At 37.0% G+C, this 23762-nt stretch overlaps 1 protein-coding gene and 1 pseudogene across 2 annotated transcripts; one reads left to right on the top strand and one right to left on the bottom strand.

Annotated features, from left to right (window-relative positions):
* Positions 1-1876: 1876 nt before the first annotated feature.
* On the bottom strand, positions 1877-7781 carry LOC108765977 (uncharacterized). Of its 2 annotated transcripts, XM_018514944.1 has the most exons (11): positions 7631-7781; positions 6944-7006; positions 6454-6582; positions 6239-6373; positions 6007-6164; positions 5601-5666; positions 5097-5247; positions 4823-5023; positions 4128-4755; positions 3770-4046; positions 1877-3694 (listed from the first exon to the last, which is right to left on the bottom strand). In XM_018514944.1, exons 1-11 carry the CDS (start codon positions 7703-7705, stop codon positions 3562-3564), a joined length of 2016 nt encoding a protein of 671 aa, XP_018370446.1. In that variant the 5' UTR covers positions 7706-7781; the 3' UTR covers positions 1877-3561. The 2 variants fall into 2 exon arrangements, with proteins under 2 accessions (XP_018370446.1, XP_018370447.1); XM_018514945.1 differs by lacking the exon at positions 5601-5666.
* LOC108765980 (uncharacterized) lies at positions 7708-23746 on the top strand (annotated as a pseudogene).
* Positions 23747-23762: the final 16 nt, after the last annotated feature.

Below are 23762 nucleotides of genomic sequence, written 5' to 3'. Positions count from 1 at the left end.
AATAAAAATGCAGGGGGTCAATTACATATATATCTTGAAATGAAATGAAAATAACAAAAATGAGCAAATTCGTTGTTAAACGATTAATTACAAACATTCTAGTAAATATGTTCACTTTTGTAATTTTCACTTCGTTTCGAAATATATAATCGATCCTCTAATTTAATGTACGTTGAATGAGGCCACGATAAAGCCTGGCATTTATCGTTTATCCGTTTTTACAGAAGCGCAATGGCGATTACACCAGATTACACCTCGCGAGAATACGTGCAGCGTGAAGTTGCATTCGAACGAACTGAAGTCAGCAGTTCGATTTGAATTCGAACGGTTTCGATGGATGAATCATGTTCGTTAGACATGCGTTTCTGCGTACGCTTTTCGTAATGAGGTTTTAATGGAGGATAATGATGTATATATACATAGTTACATTCACATATACAATATTAGGTATGTACAATACAATTTGTTATCGTTATCGCTGTGCGCGTCCCCGCTCGCTATATCGTCGTTACTGAAAAACGCGGGGCAAAAAATACATCTCGCGAGCGCGACGACGCTGTGATTATGTGGAATTTCGATGAACGATCTACAGTCTCCGCTGCTAACAAAATTCTTACAATCTTTATTCATACGAAGTTGTACACTATTAGATATCAGAGGAACAATCCCTTGAGTTAAATAATATTTTGTTTTTAACTTTCACACTGAGAGAAAAATGCAAAATTTTAATAAATAAATATTTGTTTAAATAGTGCCAGTTGAATACTTACGTAAACATTTATTTATACAAGATTCATTAACTTAACTATTATATTTTTTTATTTAGCAAATATTTATTTTCCGTAAGCGTGAATGTTATATTAATAATATTCAAATAATTATTTGGTACATTTTTCTCTCAGTGTATGTGTGTCAAAATTTAATTAATTTCTACAATTAGTTTCAAAGTAAATAACGTCCATATTAATGTATATGCATTTAGTAAAAAATGAACTAAATTTGAGTCAAATTTAATACATTTCTTGAGTTAACTTAATTATTTTAATTCGTTTAACTTAATTATTTTAAATTAACAACATATTAAATAGGAGCAGGGGTGACCTATAGAAATTAAAAATAACTCAAATTATGGATATAATTTGGCATTATGAATTTAACAGTGCACATTACAACCTATATATATATGAACAGAAAGTGCGAGCGAAAATAATTGAGATCGACAAAGACACCATGGCGTCTCATTTTCATTCTTTTTTCCACGACTTTCGAGCGAATAATTCAAATGAGCGAATTACGCTTGTCGTGTTTTGTACGTACATGAAAATATTCGGCGCCAACTTTAACATTAAAGCGCGATCACCGGCTTTCGAGTAGATTGATTATATGTTACAGAAAAGTGGCAATAATGACATCTCCGTGAGCCTGTCTGTACACGTATAACACGCAACATTTTTTGATAGCGAAATCTGGGATGTGTTCCACTTGGCGTTTGCAACAAAGCTCGCGTGCATCATTTCATCTTTGTTCAATATTTTATAAACAAGGATGGAATGATACTTGCGAGCATTGCGTATGCCAAGTGGAACATACCCCTAATAACTGCAACACTATTTGTAATTAAATAATGTTGCACATTCACACGACATACACAGAGAGATCCTTTGACAAGTTGCGAGTCATAAAACAATCCCTTAAGAAGCACAATTGCCACCTTATAAAAATTGACGAACGCTGTATGAAAAGTGTCAATTAACGCCGGTTACAGAATATTACGCTCAAAATAAATAGGATCTGTATATGTATATATAACTTAATTTATATATAAATAATTTGTATATATATTATTAATTTATATTATATATATTACTCTTTATAAATAGCATATTGCATGCATCCTTTGCACTAATGTTTTCGTTCGACAATTGGAAAATCCAAAACTGAATGTCTAAAATCGCTAAGAGCTATATCACAATACGCAGCAATAAAAATGATGGAACTACGTTTAAATTTCACTCATTCCGAGTGTCTGAATCCGTTCGAGCAAGCCTTCGATCTATTATTATTACCATCATCGAGTATCATTCGACTATCCAGACTATTTTGTTCATAATAACTTGTATAACATTCGCTTTTCGCATAGCGATCTCGGAACACCCGTAAGATATTTATTGACAGGCACGCCTCGCGTCAGAACGAAAAATATTGAAAAATATTTTGCTCAACCTGACTGGAGTGACTACTGTCTTACTGTCGCGAAGCTTCGTATATGAAACAGCATGATTGCCAAAAAGCCGCGAAAATCCTGATCTGTGCTCAAAACGTGCTGTCACTGATCGAATAGCTTCGCGTAACGAATTATATTAATGGAACTCAAAACGAGTACTCTTCAGGTATTTACGATGCCAACAGTACGTTTTGCGCATAGACTTATGTACGTTTAGAATTGTTATTATTATGCTACGCTTATATATACAGTATGTTCCGCATTAAAGATAATCTGACCATCGCAGTCATAATTGGCATCTTGTAACTTTCTATATATGTTTTTTTTTTCTTTCGGTTGTACGCTTCGCGAGTAACTTAGTGGACCGACCGACCGTATTTTGATGAAGAAGAGATAGAGAGAGACAAGGAAGTGCTTATCCTGTGTCCATTTCTACCAACAAAAATTAACTTTAATCTCGGATTAACTTACCTTTATCTTCTCTAGTTCAAAAAATTAGAAAAAGATAAAGAATAAATTAAATCAAAATTACAGTTAATCTACATTACTAGAAATGGATCTTATTAAACCTTCGATTATCTTTGAACGTAGCGTGGTGAATATAATCCTTGTTTTATTCACCTAATTTGTCTAGATTGTTTGATATTTCGCTGTGATAGCACAATATTCTAATATATTTGTTAAACGCTCCGAGAGATTTTAACGTGATAATAGTCGCATGTAAAGGCAAGCAAAAAATAGTCGATGCGACTTGGAATAAATTTGTGTATGAGTATCTAGATTAAACTACACAATATCCTAGAAAAGTGACTACATATTGCTTTCTCAGCGACTGATGTTTCATAGTTTTACCAAATCTTAAATGTTAGAAAGATTTTATAGAATAAGTTCGAAAACACTCTTCACAAGCTGAAATATCATGTAAGCGTATCCACAAAAAATGACGTTAGGCTTTGTAGTGCCCGAGAAGCTAATGAGACATTTTTAACGCAAGTTCTGAATTGATTAAAAGCCTTAACCGATTATATTCTCTAAGCATATAAATATTACTTTTCTAACTAATAAAATAACTTGATAATACCGAGTAAAACCCATAAATAATGTCGGAATCAATCTGACGATTGCTTAGAAATACAACCTTTACTTTGCCCTGCTTTGTCCTATATCACATAACAGAAAAATCTACAACACGCAATAGACAGAAACATAGTATGATAATGCAGTAGCGTAACAGAAAGGAGATGTATCTTAATTATGTTACCGATTTATAATGATCTTGAACACTTTCTATTGTTGAATCTTTGCCACTTTGTCGTGCAAATTCCTCTGCGATAAGGCTATTGTTGCTGTAATTGTTGCAACAGCGGACATACTTCGACTAAGGGAGTTCCCAGAATCTCTTGGCATACTTGATTCATGTCCGGCTCCATCATGAGTGAAGAGATTTGATCCTCTGTTAGCATCTCCACGCTAATCGCAAGTTTGATAAGAAAAAGAAAAATTAAGATATCGTTGATTGATAAGAATATATCAGTATAAACTTACCTAGCTAAACTTTCGCTGTCCGACGTCTCCTCATCGGCATTAAGATAGCTCATTGTTTTTTCTAACGGACTTGGGACTTTCTTTCCTTTAACTTCCGACTTTTCAGACTTGTCAGACTTGTCCTTGTCTCTCTCCGCTGTCTTTGGTTCGCTGGAACGTCGTTCCGTTAAGCTAGATATGTTTAGCATCATCATGCCGTGATTAAGTAATTCCTTAACGCGTTCCCCGGTACCGCCACTCCACAACATATCGAGAGATTGTCTTCTACTTGAATTCGCTGAAATAACAATGTTAACGCATAAATCTACATCTCACAATATATGAAATTTGTCAAAGACGCACACATTCGTCCACTTACTGGAACTACCACCACTAGTTTCACCACCGGCTGAACTTCTAGTTATCCAATTAGCTAAGCTACCATCGAGCTTGCTTCTATTTTTTACTGACGGACTTCTCGTAACTTCGGCTTTTTTCTCTTCGCTTAAGGTAACTTCATTTACTTTCGACATTGTGGGTAAAGATTTTTGCGTTACTAATCTCCTTCGACTAGTTTGTTCTTTCGGCCGTTCGCTGGTGGCATTAATTGTCTGAGCAAGTTCTGGACTTAGATCCATCGGTAGCGGTTTGTAGGGAATTTGATCTTCCTCATCGGAATACACCTCATTATTGTAATAAACTTCATCCGGCGAATTGTTCAGGCTAATTTCCGTCCACTCCTCTCCGTTTTGAGAATTAGTAGAATTATTCTTGCGATCGTTTACAGGTGTTTGAATTTTGACTCTCTTTTCAACCGGAGATATAATGCCCGACAGATCTGTCAGGCCTGGTGCAGAAGAACTTGTATGATTTAGAGATACGATATGTTTCGAGTCAGTCGCAGCGATACTTCGTGGACGGTCCCGTTTTATGTATTTACGAGGTTCGGTGGATGAAAGGTTCAGATTATTTAGGCCCAGGTATTCCGACGATGAATCTCTCTCGATCTGAAAAAAGCACAATTTATCGATTAATGAAATTAAAAAGTACGGTTTGCCAAGAATGTACACTTACTCTTGTAGGCATCGGACATGGCACGTTCGGACTCATCTTATCGGGAAGGCGTAAGTATTCGTCACTAGTGTAATCTGTGCTGTCTGGAGATCCAGTTACACTGGAATCCGTTGGAGTCGCCGTGTTAATTTGCGCAGCGGAGCAATCGGGCGCGTCTTGTGTACTTTTATCGTATTCGTCCATACCGTCGTATCTTCTTGTCTGTCAGCAAAAGTATAATGAAAATTTTACACAGTTCGAATCACATTATATTCACACAAGTCTATATTTATACCCTGTGAATCTCGTCGCTGATCTTTTCTAAATTTCGTAATGCTTCCGCGTACGAAGCTTTTGCTTCGCCAACTGATCTCTCCAGTGCACTGACTTTCATCTTCTGCTCCTCCAGCATTTGATTAAAGTGCGCTTTCATCTCATAGTAAGGCCTATGTAATTATGTAATATTTCATTAAGTTGGAGCTATGTAAAAATGATATGTTTTTACAATCAGCATTTGAATGTAGTATAATGTATTTATGCACATGTAACAATTTGTTGCATGGCAATTTGATTAGGAAGAAGCAACTTGATAAATTTTGTGTGCAGTACATCTATCGTGAAAGGATCAATAAAAAAACTAGCAAATTGTACATTCGAAATATTCTCAAAAATATATAGTAATTCATGCACAATCAGGATGATGATTAAAATGAATGAACAGAGAGCTAGTTCGATGACACAATAAAAATAAAAATGTCGTGTATTTAAAAAAATAAAAAAGAATATCTATCCTACTTACAACATGAGCAAGTTGTGCCTGTAGGCGATACTGTTTATCAGAAGCAAGCTGCGGCGTGCACCCATACTGCCAACATGAACATATAACCAAAACACATAAATACCATAAGAGGTCTATAGAAAACAACATAAACGTTCGATAATCATTCGAAAGTAATTCGATGATTATTTAAGTAGAGATAAAATATGTCAATAGCAACAGGAAGAAACAATAAGAGGTTTTGTATATAAAACATTTATCGTGTTCCGATACATTAACTTGGTTGTATACAAGGTTTTAGCTCTTCGAAAAGTGGTTCATATAAAAAAATAACTATATGCGGTAATTTCATGCATTATAAAAAACCATTGGGAAGGTAGGTATACTCGAGCTCCATTAATGAGAGGGTGGCAGGTTCCTTACATACCTAGATTTAGCAATAGTACGCTTCAATTCACGCTGCAACCTTTGAACTTCGTGTTCCGCTTTGTGATATAATACAGTTGTGTGCCTATGTTCAGCTTCAGAGAGAGCTCTCTCATGCTCCGACTCATTAACTCGCGACGTAGCATGATTCAACATTTCCTATAATATATTTCATTACTTGCGTAATACCTTGCGTATAATTTTTCTCAAGACTTGACATTGAAGAGTCTTACCTGCCAAGCGTGATCAAAACATCTTCCTTCGGTCCGTAGTCCTTCCTCGGCTAAGTAAACCATTTCTTTGGCTGCTGAATGTTGACTGTTGGCTCTCTCAAATCTAATCGCAGCCTTCTGCGTTTCTTGTAATGCCTGAAATAAAAATGTTTATAAATTCTTTTATAAATCTAACCATAGAAATGCATTAATTATCTAAATATAAATATTCTTACCTCCTTTGCTTTAAATCTAGCGTCATAGTATGGTCTGGATTTTTCAATGCAAGCTCCAAGTTTTTTAGCCAAAGCGTCAATCTTAATTGTCGATTCACAGAGTAATTCTCTAAAGGTTGCTCTTGCTTCCTAAACACGATGAAATAAAATTTTCTATTAGACGGAAAGAATGGAATATAAGATGTATAAGATGTATATAATTCTTATACAATTCCTACAATCTCAAATCAAGCCACAATCTCAAATTAAAAATTATTTCTTTGAAGCCATCATGGACTGTGCTGTTAAGATCATCGTTTCAAATCATTATCCATTTACATGTATCTTACACAGCAATCATCTCAATGAAATCTAATCGCAACCAGTTTCAAAACTTGTTGGCAATTTTGTTCCTCAAGCATCGTTCATGTATATATCGCAATGCGAAATCTAGACAGGCAAGGGACAATTACAAATGCAAGGTCATGCTTTAATAAAAATTAGTACTTACATCTAAATCAACTTCTAGTTTATTAATATCGTCCGTAGCTGTGTTTAATCTTTCAAGTTCAATCTGAAACAAAATATCATACATTTCTTCAGAAAACATTAAATTAGATATCATTAAAAAAGTATTTTTTTATCTTACATGCTATAATACATAAAAGTTACACAAATTTTAAACATACGCGAATTTTTTATTCGAGCAAACAATTTACATTTCATCCCTCTCCTTGAAATGTTTATATGTGAAAAGTAATTATATATATATATATATATATATATATAGTAGCCCCATTCATTGTGCTCCAATTTCTCGCGTCGAGACGGAGTTACCGGGCAACAAGGGTAATTTAGCACGCGCTATCGTAGTAATAGGCCTTCACAGCCGGGTGGGGGACAAAGGGGGATTAAGAATCGGGGACGTTTTATAACTCGTGCGTGTGTGTGCGTGAGTGCGTGCGTGTGTGTGCGAGCGGAGGGAGAAGGAAAAGTAGAAGACGTTCACGAAGGAAAATGGGACTGGCGTTACACACCGAGACTCGCGATGAAGCACACATCCTACGACGCGATTCTTTCCGTACGGTTTAGTATCGCGGCGAGGCTTCTTCTCGCCGACGACGAGAGTGTCGCGGGGGCTCCCCCCTCGCGGTTGTTCCGTCTGGGCGACGCACACGCGGACGGCGGCGACACTCACCTGCACTCGCGGATCCACTGCATCGTCGACGCGATCGGAATCATCGGCACTCTCCTTCTGCACACGTTCGCTCATAATTAAATCTAGAGGATGGATTTTATTTACAGCTCTCCCATGCCACCTGTGTGTATCGTCTGCTAGACATCAGGTGGCCATGTTGGACGTCAAAACGTATCACCGCGGCGAGCAGGGCCGTCTCCACACTGCCTGCTTGAACGGGGAAGCATGCGCCTTCTTCCTCGCGGGAGAGCTCTCGAGCTCTCGAGAGCTCCCACGGACCTGGAAATGTCATCTGAGGTTGCGCGATAACGAGACCGGACATGCAAATTTACTGCATCGGATCGAAGATTACATCATTGAATTTATGATTATATTGTAAGGTTTTTCTATTATATATATATCTATTAATGTTCTTAATATAAGATTCGAATATAATAGTTTATTAAATTTTACAAAGTTATAAAAATTGAGACAAAAGTTAATAGTAAACAAAAGGAGCATACTTTATATCATTATATATATGTATAGGAAAAAGACTTGTTTAATAGATAATTTGTACAAAGATCTTGTATTTAACTTTTATGCTTCTTCTATTGATTAAGTATTTTAACAAACCTTATAGTAATATTTAAAGCTTTATTGTAGATATTATTAACAAGTACATTTCTTTAATATATTAATACGTGTGTAATCGTATTTTTGTATTTCTTGCTTTAAGCATTTTCGAAATTTTAAAGACGCAGCTAAACGTGGAAATTATTTTATTGCTTATTCAATGAATAATAACCCTTAATTATTAAATATTCAATCTAATATTTCTAAATATTCCTTTTTAATTAAAATATTCTGTCCAGATTTCTCGCGCGCATTTGACTTTTCCCGCCGACCGCCATGGCGCCGTGGCCGGCCAACATGGCGTTGGGGACAATTCAAGATGGCGGACGCGAGGAGTACTCCGGCAGGCGGCGTGGCGCGCGCCAATCCCGCGTGGCTCTCAAACGTATATTTCGCCGTTCGCACTTTGCGGCGCTTCGCAGTTCGCACTCTTCGCACTGGTGAGTCGCGTGTCCGTCCGAGCGGGTGGATTACAGTTCTCCGTGGAAAGCGGCGACGTGCCCGACCAAAGAACGTCAGTCGCTGAGCAACACAACGATCTGTCGCGGCCGGTAAGTGAAAACATAACACACATTGCGCATCGCACGCTTTCAGGTCTCTCCCTCTCTCTCTCTCTCTTGCTCTCTCCGAAAGAAAAAAAGAATCCTTTGAATTTCCCTCGGGTGCCCGCGTGTGCACCTGAAGAAGGTGGAAAATGTCTTTCGGGGAGCACCGTGCGGAGCGCGCGACTCCGACTTTCTATTTCGGTATTTTTATACGAGGAGAGACAAGCGCGCGGTTAACTTAACGGTGGAGAGAACGCGCGCGCAAAGGTCGAACCGTCCTCCTTCGTCGTCGGTTTCCGAGGAAGGGTAACGCGCAAGGTGCGTGTCCTCGCGATCCGGTCCGGTTGCCTTCTCCCGTCTGTTCTCTGTTTATCGCCGACTCGTCCCGCGTTTGATTTTTGATCAAAGACCGGCTGCGATCTTGATTCTTGCCACGGGATATCTCGTGGTTGCGCCGTGCGCGACACCAAAACAAAGCTTTCGCGGTTCCGGGAATCGAAAGTGACACACCAGGTGTGTACCCGATAGAGATCCTATAAACAGAGTCTGGTTGCAGTAATTTCGTTAAAATAAATAACGCATGTTCTACAATGAGTCGTTACTCGAATTTTAATTGGCCTACAATAAGCCGCAAGTCAGAACGTCAGAAGTTTTAACCAAGTCGTTCAAGTTGGCTATTGACCAACTTCACCGATTATGACTTAATATCGCTTAGAACTTTTGACTTGCGGCTTATTGTAGAAGAGAGAGGGCTGTAATTCTTAAGCCGTTAGAAATTCACCGGTTACAGAATGTGAGAATTATCGACTATGATCAATTGTTTACGGTTTAAAGCTTAGGTAATGGCTTATATAAAAAAAAATCCATAATAAAAAGAAGGATGTACATTGTCTCTTATGTCTATATGACATATACTGTCTCTTTTTACGTATGCTATCTCATTCTAACTTATACTATCTTATTTAAGTATGTTAAACACACACACACAAGGACTCTCTTTAAAATACAAACAAATACAAAATTAATCCGGGCTAATGAGAATCAGCGCGAGCGAAGGTGCGCAATAAAATTTTAACAAATAAATTTGTTACTCCATTCGATACGTTGATGTCTCCTTTATTTAAAATCTTGATAAATCTTGAACGTTTCGGTTCTCCTTGGAATCTTCGTCAGCAATATTCGTAATCCATATAAGACTTCGCAAACGGTCAAGGTAGAGTCACTCACAAATTGCCAAATCTGTATAAGTGTAATCCACATGATCGCCAAATCTCATTATAAAACTTTGGATGATATTAATATTCACAATTAATCACTTTTTAATACATATTATGTAGATTTAATTGAACTACGTCTAAGCTATCCGGAGTGACGAATAGATCATCTATCTTATTTATTCTGATTTACTAAAGTTGACAAAAACTTATCGTTTCATGGTCAGATTTTGTAATAGAACCTCTAAAGCTGCTTTCCTTTTAAAGGACATAGTCGATACAAACATCATTCTATCCTTCTGGATACTTAATGAATAACAAAGATAAAACGAACGTCACTTGTGTCTCCTAAATAGAAAACAGCTTAATTTACTGTAGGTCCGTCCTTTTTAGCTGAATTTCTTGTACAGTTTATCTTCTCTCCTTTTTTTTCATATCTGGAAACTCTATATTTTATACTGTAGCTGCTAGTCGACACAAACGTTGTTCTTTCCTTCTTGAACATTCAATGAATAAACATTCTTCTCGACATGCAATGAATAACAAAGATAGAACGACATTTATGCCGATTGTATCTCCCAAAAGAAAAGCAGCCTGTGTCTTGTATCGGAAAGTATCTGTAATTTTGATAGGCAATCGATCTCCGGCAGGGAGGTGGCAACCGTGATCGAAATCCGGAATTGTATCTGGGTACCTATCATTGAATAAAGTCGGAATGGAGTCCGATCGGAATTATTCCGTTTTTCCCAGAAAACACAATAGAAATCTAGGGAATAATTGAATAATTCCGATTGAAATCAATTCCGAACATTTCCATAATAGGTGCCCTGGCTCCGAATCTGTTTACCTACTCCAGTGTTTATCTGTGCGTGTTCTCGAGTCGTGTTTTTGTTTCGTGCGCTCACGGAAATTCCACGGGAAGGATGGGATCGAAAGTACATTACCGGTATTTGACAGAATTGAACGAAGGGCCCCTGTGCAAGTAATCGTAAAGCGATAATGTAAGCGGCCTCGCGCGATCAGGTTGAATTTCTGATGTTGCGCACGGCGAACTGACCCAAGGACGTCCGTGGAAACATTCGCACGCGAGTGTCTTCAAATGTCAGAAGCACTTTTACCGTAGAGGATTCACCATTTTCGTGCTTCTGCTCGTCTCTTTTTAATCGATCAGATGACAAGAGAGAATTTAACCGAATTTAACGGATCCCGTCAAACGATCGACGATCCACTAAACGTGTATGTTTTGTCTATACCTAAAGAATAGTCGTCTCGTCACAAACACCTGATTGTCATTTATTATTAATCCTTAGTACGTGATTTTTCGATCTTTTATTAGACACGATGGGTCATTCATGTCCCAAATTAATTTTCGTTTACTTTAACAAATATATAAATATTATCCTTACATATATTTTAACATTTTTAGAAAATATTTGTAAGGTGGTTACATTTAAAAAAATATAAATTCTATATAAATATTATAATTAATTACTTGATGCTTTTAATTTTTTGAAGAAAAGAAATGTGCAAGACACGAATAATCCAATCGTGTATATTAAGGGTTATTTATCGTTTATTATTATATGGCACAATGCCATTCCTTGAATATTGAAAAGGTTAACGACGCGCAGATAACGTTTTGTATCGTACAAACGCCCACTCTTTGTCGTGTTCATGACTCGTCTCTGAAATCGTTTTAAAGCACAGTGAATAACATGAAGAAAGTAACCAATGCTACGATTATTCGTAATCGATTTAGAATTAGCTATCTTTGTTTAACTTGCAATCGCAAATATTGACCGCGTTCAGCAGAATGTTTACTTTGCTTATTTTGTTTATTTTTCAAATCTTTATCTTGCTTATTTTTCGACTATTGACATTTTTTCGCGCAGATTGGATTATACTTGTAGATTTGGAGGAATAATCATAGGCGTAGCCAGAACTTTATTTAAGAGAAGCCAAATTTGAGTTTAGACTTTTGGATCCGAGAGAAAGAAGGGTAGTTGAGTGATGTGAACTATTGAATTTTTTTGTTTTACTGTTATTTTTAATTAATTACTAACAAATCACAAAATCACACATATTTAGTTTACTAATTTAGTTTATTTTTCTCTTAAAATTGCAAACTAATTCTGGAACTGGAAAAACTTAAACATTAATCATTTTGGATTCTCAGAAATCTTTCTATAAAACTTTTTTACCTCCAATTCTTTCTTCTTTCTTTGTCCCCAAAATTAATTTCTTGTGAATACTCATTAAGCAAAATCCGTTTAAGCTGTTTTAATTATTTTTGTTCTTTGAGTTCAGGAATGGAGGACCTCCCTGACTTTTAGGAGTAATCCTTCTTAACGAAAAGAAAACTCCCAACAGTTGCAAAATAAACATTGTGCTAAACATGGCCATTAATAATCGAGTGATAAATAAAAAAATTTAAGATTCAACATCGAATATATTAAAAAATATATATTTAGAAATTCCAGTTTCCTTGAAATTCTCGTAAAAACAATAGAGTTTTGTTCGCAGAACGATGGGAAAAGTGAGGAATCAGTCGCCGTGAGTGATGAGTCCCTCCTCGCGCACGAATGAACATCGTCGGCGACAATAACGGAATTCCTCGAAATACGGTATTTGCGTGTCGCGCGCGTTAATCAAGCTCTAATGATCGTCGCGCGAGCCATCTTCCGCCAAAATGATTGATTAATCGCCACTTTCAATTAGACGGGAATTAGTCCGTCACCTAGTGCGTGGAAATGAGTAATACTCGGCGTTTGCTCCGCGTACTTATGGCCTGGCGACCGCTCGTTCGCGTGCGTGCGTGCGTGTGCGTGCGTGTGCACGCCGGCAGGCTGACAAAAGCGACCGGTTTAATGGCTAAGCGAAATGGCTAGGCGAATCGACTTTTAAAGAGCCACCCGTTGCACAGTGCACCGCACGGCGGAAGACACATTGATACGAGCGAGGAGCAGCCGGTGCGTGCGTTGCTCGCAGGTAGGTAGGCAGTCAGGCAAGGTATTCGAACCTGCCATTCCGACAGGACTTGATGGCGTCACGTCACGGCAAATGTCCGCCGCGAGTCATTCTGCGCCGTTCTCTCACCGCCGTCGTTACGTGTCCTTATCACTTTTCTCAAATATAAATTTACGCGAACGTCAAACACGTGCCGCGCGTACCAGTTCGGTATGACGTGACGTTAAACGAGCGAGTTCACGGGATAAAAGCGAGAGACGAAGTTTCCTTCACGAAGCGTCGGAATATGATATATCTTGCATCTCTTGAATCTACAGCATAGAAAAGTTAGATTTACTTATTTATTTAAATATTTTTTTAGAATAACTTGAAAGCATTTATATAATGTAATTTACTGTTTGACTTTATAATGATGTCTATAATGATTACGGTGACCATATTTTCTTAGAGAAAATAAAGGACAAACCTGAAAAGTTTAGAACTTTATTTCTAAATATTTCAAAACTCTATTTTGTGACTGTCAGAAGTCTGCGTATTAACTTTTGAAATTTTTTCTTACGCTGTATATCTGAGTTAACTTTTAAATAAAGCACAAGTCATCATAACATCAAAATGACGTCAAAATAGCTGCAAATTTGATTATTAAAAGTCACTTTTCAATCAATCATAACTTTGATGTCATTTTGACATTATTGTTTGGCTTTGTTGCTCCGCTTGGACTAATATTGCTCTTGCAACTAAATTTATCGGTTGTTTTCGTAAACATTAATGCGATATTAGACATTTGAATGTTAATTAAAAAGGAATTTTCCGGATTATTATTAAAATAAAAGATAAACTTGAGTTTTGAAAGAAATAAATAAATTTAAAGGACAGCGCTATCTGAAATCAAGGATTGTCCTTTACAATAAAAAATATAGGTTTACCGTAATAATGATACTTAGGAGATTATTTATTTTGTATAATTTTATAAGAGTGTGTTGTGTACGAAAAGGAAATTTTATGTTTTTTTGTGCTTTGTATAATTTTGAGATAAAAAATGGCTCATCGGGTTCTTTTTTTCTTTTTAGAGCTTGAGTCTTGATTATTTGGCACCTTTGGCATCTTCGACCACTTTAAAAGCGATCCCAAAGCGAGTCGAATTTATGTAAAAAATCTCTTAACATACGCATTCTTTGTCAACGGATACGTGATGCATACTTGAATCACCCGGTATAGGCGAAGGTAGCAATTTATTGCAAAAAAAGGAAAAGGAACCGCGGAAACGTCGGCTGTTAGACGGAGGCAATTTGCTCTGCGGATGGCGAAATAATCTTTATTTTAGGCGTTATCGTGACGTACGATAACTATGGGAGACGGCGGCTTGTCTGGATGCGCTTCGACGAGACGCACCGGACGCTGCGGAAAGGTTTGCCTAGTTACGACACTGCGAGAGAGCAGCAGGAAAGCGGTAATACCGCAAAGGAACGGTCGACTGTTGTTTTCGTTTCGCTTTGTCCTCGTATTCCGGTGCTGCCTACATACGCGAGCTGTGTACTGTGAAATGTCATTAGCCCTGAACGGAGGGGGCGTAACAGACCTCGCGATATTAATTTAGTTTTAAATGCAGCTGCGGACATTTAATGCCTTCTAATTTATCAAAGAATGAAGAATTGAGATGATTGTTTAAATACAAATATTTCACCTATAAATATTTTATAGAGGTAATATTTGTTTAATAAAAATTGTATTATTTTTTGAGAATAAAATTTCCGTCGATTAGCTACAACCGGAAGTTTCGCTTCCCCCTCTTGGAGGAATAATTCGCACCTGCTAGAGTTATAAAGAATATTGCAAGGCAGGTGTCGATGTAATCTTTTGTTTCTTTGATTTAATGTCAGAAAGTTCCACGTTAATAATCTATAATAATTCTTGCAGAATCACGTCTTCATTCATTCTTGCGTGCAGTTTTATATAACGTGATAATTTCAAGGAAGTTTTTACACATTTATGCGCTAATTATTATCATTAAAATGCAACGCTGAAGTTTTTGTTATATATACTGATATATTTACATTTTTAGTAGTTCGAGTATTAATGAGGACTAAATTCTTTCTAAGAAGCTTCCAGGAAAAAGGAAAAAGAAGTCTTTTTCCGGTGGGATGCACGATGTCGATATCGTATCGTATAGTTAATATATGGTCATACCATTCGAAGTAATTATAGTATTTGATAAAGTGTGAAACTGTGTAGCGCTTTATGATGCACTATGTGAAACATGTGAAGCGTTGCAAACGGTATCTCAGCCAAACCTTTTAGATAATCCTATCTCGAACGTTGTCGTTGTGCGCGTACGTAACGGTGCAAGCGGCCCCGATAAGTCACCCGGTATATAAAGAGAAAGACAGAGAAAGAAACGTCGATTTTCTGTCGTGTAAACGACACAATGCCGGTACACAAAAATGCGGGTGAAAAGATCCTCAGGTGGTCAAGAGCATGATTAAAGGTTTTCTCGAATATGGTTGACAAGTTTCTTCGAATGAATGTACGGTTCGGATATTCTGAAGATAATTCACGGTCATAACGCGTATCTGTTACAAATCTTACTCGGCAAGGACAGTAGAACTGGATTTCCATGCAATTCAAACAAGTCTGAGGCTTCACTTCATAACAAACGTTGCATTATCTCTTAAAGAATATTATAGTATTTATTTTCTATTAATTGTATTTATTTTCTTTCATCAGTTCATTACTTATTTTCTTTTAATTGTTTTAACTAATCGATTTTATTTTTAACTGCTATAACTTCGTGTCGCCATTTAAATTTGTCATTGATCAGAATCGACGATTTGCGTTCGGAGCAAAGTACGATTTTTTTTGCACACTCATCTGGCATTGAACAGATTGTGATTGATTGATGAATTATTGGCTCGTCGTGTGTATGAATTATAAGTTGAATTGGCGAGCGACTGTCAGTACCATCATTTCTCATATTATGAATTTATGGAAAATACGGCATGGGTGTGCCGCATGACGAGACGTAAACTCTTTTATATCAGGTAATCGTAAAAATGTCCGTAAAATGCCACGTAATGCCAAGATCGACAATCGCCCGTAAATCGTGTTTATTCCGCTTATTAACGTTTGACTTGCATTCTTTGAGTCATCTGCGAAACTCGCGTGCGCGATTCGTTCGCTTGTATAACGCAAATTTTTAAAAAACACATTACAATGGGAGATGTTAGACTATTAGGCTATGTATATATCCGCAGTTGTTATGCATATTTTATACAAATGAACCGTATAAAATAAAGTAGCTACTATACAGAAAAAAAGACTATTCTTAAATCAACCATAATATACTCATATATATAAGCAAAAATATCGTAATCTTGCTTTAAAAATTTTAGTCTTGAATTTGTATTGATATAAGATTTTTAATTGAGCAAGTCTTGAATTAAGTGCAAAGTAATACTTGCATCAAAACAAATTTAATGAAATCAAAATTGATATCTTTGAAGCAAGATTATAATATTTTTGCTTATATATGAGTATATTATGGTTGATTTAAGAATAGTCTTTTTTCTGTGTAGAAAAGCGCACGTATGTACATAAAGATGCATTCCTGACAATTAATGGAATAACAAATTGAGTTCAATAATAGCTTGATTGATAAATGCAATTACAGCTGATAGAAAGAATAAGTAATATACGCGCTTTACATATTATATTGTGATGCTGAGAATTAAAGAACGAAATGTGGGGAATGCCGAATAGGAAGTCGATAATTGCAGCGTGACTATCGGCTTCTTTAGCCAACATATTCCTGAGACGGAGAGAATCTGTGTCTACATGCATCCTGCACGTAGGTGATGCGTGTACGCAACATGCGTGCGTCGCTAGCCGAGGCTTGTCCGAGTGCACGTGAACTGCATTCCACGATAATTTTATATGTTCTTGTCGCTGTGCTTGCTTCGATTCCGATGTTCCGTGACTAACAATAAGCTCTTAATTTGTGCGAGAGACCGGAGCATTAATCTTCTGCATCTCCATATTTATATCACTTTTTTATAACCTTATATAAGGTAAAAAACATTTTGTATATTTGTGTTGAAAACGATCCACTCAAGTCCTTGTTAAAATTTTGTGTTGAATTTTTAATCAACATATTTGAGTATTAATTTTACATAAATTTTTAATGTGTTAAATTGATATTCAATATTTCTTAATGTTAAAATAATACAATTGGTGAGCAAGCGGATAAATAAAAATAATGCATTTTAAACCTAAATAAATTCCGAGATAAATGACTTACTAATTTAATTTAACGTAACATTAATGTTTACTAAAAATATATGTTTGTACAATTTGTTTGCAAATTATATTAGTATTTTTGTGATAATTTTTTTACATAATATTTGTGTTACTTTCTAACATTCATCTTATGTTTTTTTAAATTAACATAAAAATTTGAATGGACCGTTTGAAATAAGTTCAATTTGACACAAACTTTCTAACTGTGTAATCTTATTATAATATTATCTAGTAAAAATTTAAGGAATCCAAAAATTTTTCCATAAATCTTTCAAAATTATATTTTTAATACATTTTCAATATTCTTACAAGTTTCATTTCCGAATAAATTCTTTTTGCATTCGCGGGATTTTCAGGGTCGTATGCGAATGAGCGAAGATGCGATTAAAGTTGAAAAACTGTCGTCACGGAAGAGCTCGTCTTTTCCCGATAATCTTTATTCGCGCACTGTCGACGCGGAAATTACATACCTCGAATCCATCAATTCTATTCCACCAACTTCTTGCTGCTTCCGTAATTATCATCTACGTCACGTTTGATGATACGAAAGTTTCGCTCGCACTTCGTGTCACGTCCATAAATCTTGAGTTATTAAATCATTATAAATGACTAGAAAATTAATAAATATCTATCAGTCAGCTCCAACGATGGAAGTCCTCTATTCTAAAAATCCATTCAGAGATCTTAGGTCTGCTTTTTATTTCTGGCTGAAATGAAACAAACGTATATTTGTTTTACTCCAATTTATTTTTGTTTACTTATTGCACCGTGTTCCAGTTCAAAGCAGTTCAGAGAGCAATGCAGGAATAAAAAACAAATTCCTTGATTCAAAATCGTTATTCTAGCTCGAGACACATCACTTGTTTAAAAGAAAAATCGTCTACTACATGCTTCGTCGATCGTGATGTGCTATTATATGCCGCTATTTTAGGTTACATAACACATATGTCTTTTATATCGCAACAGTATGTTATTGTAATATTACTGCATTGCAAACAATTTTTCGAGCAACACGATATTGAATAATTTGACATTTTGACTTTCCGCTGTTGATGAGAATTTCGGACGTTATGTGAAAAATACACGAAGGTACTCTCTCATCAATTATTTGGATTTTACTTTGAACATTAAAAATTAAGCCAATCTTGAAAAAGATCGAAATTTTTCAATCTTTAAGAATGAGATTTTACTTTTCAGAGTGAGATTCACTTCTACAGTTCTAGAGAGTAAATTAAATCAAGCGTAATGAGATTGATAAACGAATTCGTTATCAATATTGTATAAATTAGCAAAAAAGAAGAACTTAGTAATTGTATTTAAATATTTAAAATATCTGAATAGCTGGAGATATTTTAAATATCCCAATTATATAATTATTCGCAAATTGGTTATACAATTTAGTGGATACATTTGCTAGAAAGTTCGAACTGATACAATTATTCCAAGTGTTTGTATAGTTCCGTTCCATGCTTGGCGCGCTCGCGACGATTACGCGGCTGAGGATCGCGATTTCATGCCCATGCGCGCGATCCGCGTTTTACACGAACGTCATTACGAAAAATGAAAGTGTAAATCGAAGCGCAGGAGAGAAGTCGCGGAAGAAAAACGCGTTTATCTCAACCGCAACGTTACACGTTTGCACTGATATCGCGCGATTCTTACGTATACATATCTGTAGTCACCTCGTGTTTTTTTTTATTACAACGAATTCGAGAGATATACAGTTTCACTTTGGCGTTTATCAAGTGGGCGTAATACGTGCGTATGCACGAACAAATACGTTTTCCAATACACCTTTTTTTTTTACGTTCGCTCTCACGAGGGCGTATCGCGGCCGCCAGGCTTCGATCAATCGTGCGAATTCCAGTCGAATTACGCATCATAATTATTTCTCACGTAATAGAGAACACGACGTCGAGTCACCGACGCGCATTTATTTTTATGATAAGCACCCGGCCGGCCGTTATTATGTAAAGTGAATGTGCACACGTGTATGCATATATATATATGTAATCGTTGTCCCGTTACCGTGAGATACACTGTGCACAATGCGATCGAGATTTACGAGTGAAAAATGTTGATTTCGTGGAGACTTGTGGGGACATTCGTCAGATCGCGAAGATCAGTTTACTGCATGACAACAAAATTTGTTCTCTGAAAACAAAATTTACTGAATTTTATGAAATATTTCTTTGAATGGCATTTTTAAATATTATTTTATCGTTAAGAGACGTCTGCCTAGCTGCCCCCCCCCCACTTAACCAAATCTTAATGAAAAAATTATGGAATAATCCGCTATTTATGCGCTACCCATATCCGCAAAAAAAAATTTTTAGCTCATTTCGTTTGGCTAAAAAAAAATTTTTTTTGTGGGGGGGGCTGAATAGGCAGTTAGTCAGCCCCCCACCAGTTACAAACAACTGGTTTGGAAAATTAAATACACAGGATTTATGCGCTATTTATGCGCTACTATTTCCAGGCATTTTTTATTTTTGCGCTGCAACCCTTAAAGGACCCTGAGGGAGAAGTGCTTTAAGGGTTGCAGCGCAAAAATCCAAAATGCTTTGAAATAGTAGCGCATAAATCAGAGAATTGTTTTGCATAGTCAGAGTATTTAATTTTGCAATTTTAAACGACTTATTATGAAATATAATATTACGAATCTGGATTCAAAATGTTTGAATAAGAAAAATGACCGAATCGTTACGGCGGTTTGAAAATTTGAAAATTCAAAGTGGTTTAACTAAAAAAAATTTTTTTTTTAGTTAAACGGAATGAGCGCAAAAATGTTTTTTTGTGGGGGCTGACTGCCTACTCAGCCCCCGTACAAAAAAATTTTTTTTTTTAGCTAAACGGAATAAGCGCAAAAATTTTTTTTTGCGGATATGGGTAGCGCATAAATAGCGCATTATTCCAGAATTTTTTCATTAAGTTTTTGTTAAATGCTCGGGACGGGGGGCCAGCTAAATAGACGTCTCTTAATGTCTGCCTAGCTGGCCCCTCCACTTAACTTTATTTAAATTATACAAAAAATTTTTTTTTTTAGCCAAACGAAATGAGCTAAAAATTTTCTTTTACGTATATGGGTAGCGCATAAATAGCGCATTATTCCATAATTTTTTCATTAAGATTTGGTTAAGTAAGGGGGCTATAAATGCTTTCAACTATTTGATTTACAAAATTAGAAGATTTTATAAATTTGCGCGTATCGCAAAAAATTTACTAAATTTTAATAAATATTTGTTTCAGTAACAATTATTAACTAAATATTTACTAAATGTAAATATATATTTATTTAGTACAAGAGCAATTCATTCAAGCATTATTTTTTATTGAATAATAAAATATTTATTTACTGTAAGTAAATGTTTAGTTAGTGCTATTCAAACAAATATTGATTGAAACTTAGTAAATTTTTTTCATTAACAATAACAGCTCTGAGTTCTTTTTCTTTCATCAGTGATATGAATGGCGGATATACGTGCGAATCGAATGATACTTTCCCTACTTTCGCGCGCCGCTTACCGTTTAAGGCGGCTCGGCTTTTAGTAGCGATTGGGCATTGTCCGAGGTGACCATTACTGTCATCACCGGTGAAACCGAAACTTGAGAAAGTTCCAAAAAGATCGACGAGTCGCGAAAACCAAGCAAATCTACGATCGTGAGAAATCCATCGTACGAGTCACCTCACGCCTAGTCGGTTAAAACGGAAATGAGAAACCAAAACATTAATTGTGCAACCGAATCTTTCGTTTGATTGTATAATTAATGAGGCGGGGCGAAAAAAAAAGAGACAAAAAAACCGGTTTTCCGCTTGGATGCTGAATCACATCTGAAACCTGTCCGCATTTAATACACCCGTCCGAACGTGCAAAATGCCATAACGTTTGACATGGTGTTTTGTTTGGAATTATCACGTTTTTTTTTTGCACTGTGCGAATGACGCACTAAAATCTCGAATGTTTCCGCAACATTCGGCGAAATTCACAAAGCCGGTTTCAAGCGCGATTATAAAATCACTTTTTTTAATATTCTTATGGCGGTGAAATTGACGAGTAAAATTTTTAATCCGTCATCGAAAATATCCTCGATCGAGAAGAGATTTTCGCGATTTTTTTAATCCTATGAAATTAAAGCACAAAACTTCTTTACGGTATACAGAGTTTGCAAAACATTATATTGTAAAAATAAAGAGGAATTTCCAGGATTCCAAGAAATTTCCAAGATGTTTACAGATTATTTATAAATCTATGCTAATTATTAGTAGTAACGGACAAAGCTAATAAAATTATCGGATATTTACAGCGAAATGTTTTATTGCTCACTTTGCAAATCTCGTTAATGTTAATCATAATGATTTGTGATCGTGGATTTCCCGATCGTAAAACGAAAAGGAAAACAAAAGAGGAAAAATATGGAAGGAAAGAAAGAATGATTTATGATCTCGCATTTACGCGGTCACGCACCTTTTGCGTCGTATACGCGGAACAGCCCCAGTGATTTCGCAATTTGGCATTATTTTCTCACAAACGGTAGTTGAATACGCTGATATAGCGTGCGCTCATAAAAGAGAGACACCGACGTATGTGCCTCTGCTTGTGTATACGCGGGGTCACTCGTTGCGAATGTTTCGCGTTTATACGGCGTAGAAGTGCACGTGCATCCTGTCGCGAAACCTCGCCCTGAATTTCACTTGTTAGGCCTCTATAAAGTCCTCCTCGGAAGAGACATTTGCGCATTTCTGCGCTGCTTCGATCATTGGGAGAGAGAAATTAAGAGAACGGAATTTCAGCTGCAGGTAGAAAATTTTGTTTGCTCTCCAACAAGCGACGCAGATGACAATGGCTGCGTTCAACAAACTCAACAATTGAGTGAACGCTCACTGGTGCATTCTTTTAGATCGTCCAACCAGATTTTAGATCTAGAAGAATACATCAATAGCAGCGAGCGTTCACTGTTGAGTCTGCTGAACGCAGCCATTGTATATAACATAGTGAATCACACATTGTTGTTTGCCAATGTTAAACAAAGGTGAAACGGTCGTCGTGTCGCTTGCTGGAAATCATTTATTAATCGCTATAAGGAAAATTCGCGCTTAATTGCCATAGCGCGTAATCCTGCAGCTGCAAAATCGTGGTCATGCAGGAACCGGGAGCGACGTTCTGCATATTCTGAACGAGTCCAGACTCTGATGACGCGAAAGTGACGGCTATGTTTATTCGCGGCAATTGGCGCACGGTTCATTCTCCCGTATCTATAGCGCGGTCGGGAATTGAATTCGTCGAGATTACGTGCTAAAGGTTTCAGTCCGTGCTCGGCCTCGCGTAACAATTCGCACCGACGGGCTATGAATAGAAAATGGAGTGTAACTATCGTCGGCCGATTTGTTCCGAGACGATCACGCCGCGCGGCGCCGGTTATCCTCTTATCTATTTAGCGCGAAGGGACGGAGATGAATCTTGGTCGTAAAAATACGTCATACCAATGTGGTTTAACTTTAATCTCGGTTCAACTGACTCTACATTTTTTTTTAGTCCTATACATTGACAAAAAATTACGAAATTTTAATAAATATTGTTTCAATAGTTCTAACTAAACTCCCCCCCCCCCCCTCAAAAAAAAATGATATTTAAATTTATATGGTTTTTGTACCAAACAAATATATGTTTACATTTAGTAAATATTTAGGTACTATTCAAACAAATATTTGAAATTGAGTAATTTTTTTTTAACGTAAGAATTAAAAAAAGAGTTAAGTGTAAATTGAACCGAGATCAAAGTTCTATATTGATAGAAATGGACATTAGTCTCTCTCTCTCTCTCTCTCTCTGTTTCTCTCTCTTTCCTTCGTCTCCTCCTCTTCCTTCTCCCTGTAACAACCTGCTGCAGCTCGCGAGGATGGAGGACGGACAAGCTCTCGGGAGCCGTGGCTGGTACCGCCATCCTCTCCTATCCCTTCTCATTCTATCGGATCATCTACCATCAACGATCGCGCTCGCTACTCCATTCTACGAAGAGACCCGGCGAGACAGTTCTCGATCTCTCTCTTTCTCGTTCTCTCATACAAGTACCTATCTCGAAGATACGAATTTTCTACAGTCCATCCGCTCTTTCTCCTCCTATCTCACGACGCATATACGCTTTTCCTCTCTCATCGAAGATGGAAATTTCATTATACCGGCGTGGAAGGAGCATTCCCTATTCCCCGCAAATAATCACGCTCAATCTGCTGGTTGTTTAACATTTTTCTTCTTTGCAATACAGAGAGTAGATAAGGAACGGGTCGCGGAGAATGATAGGTGGATGATGAGGACGGGCCGTGGCCCGACCGTGGCTGGTACCACCACCCAATATCAGCCTCCGTTTCACCGAATAACCTAGCGGCGGGCGATTCGACTCCCACGACCAGCTGCTCGAACATCGGCCGCGTTCGTTCGCGCTCGTGCGCGTTCGGCTCTCCTCTCCGCCAGCTCTGCCTAGCTGCCTAGCTGCCGCTGC

This window comes from Trachymyrmex cornetzi, unplaced genomic scaffold (assembly GCF_001594075.2).
Source record: "Trachymyrmex cornetzi isolate Tcor2-1 unplaced genomic scaffold, Tcor1.1 scaffold56, whole genome shotgun sequence".
NCBI classification, from domain to species: domain Eukaryota; kingdom Metazoa; phylum Arthropoda; class Insecta; order Hymenoptera; family Formicidae; genus Trachymyrmex; species Trachymyrmex cornetzi.
This window is presented reverse-complemented; position numbering and strand designations above follow the sequence as displayed.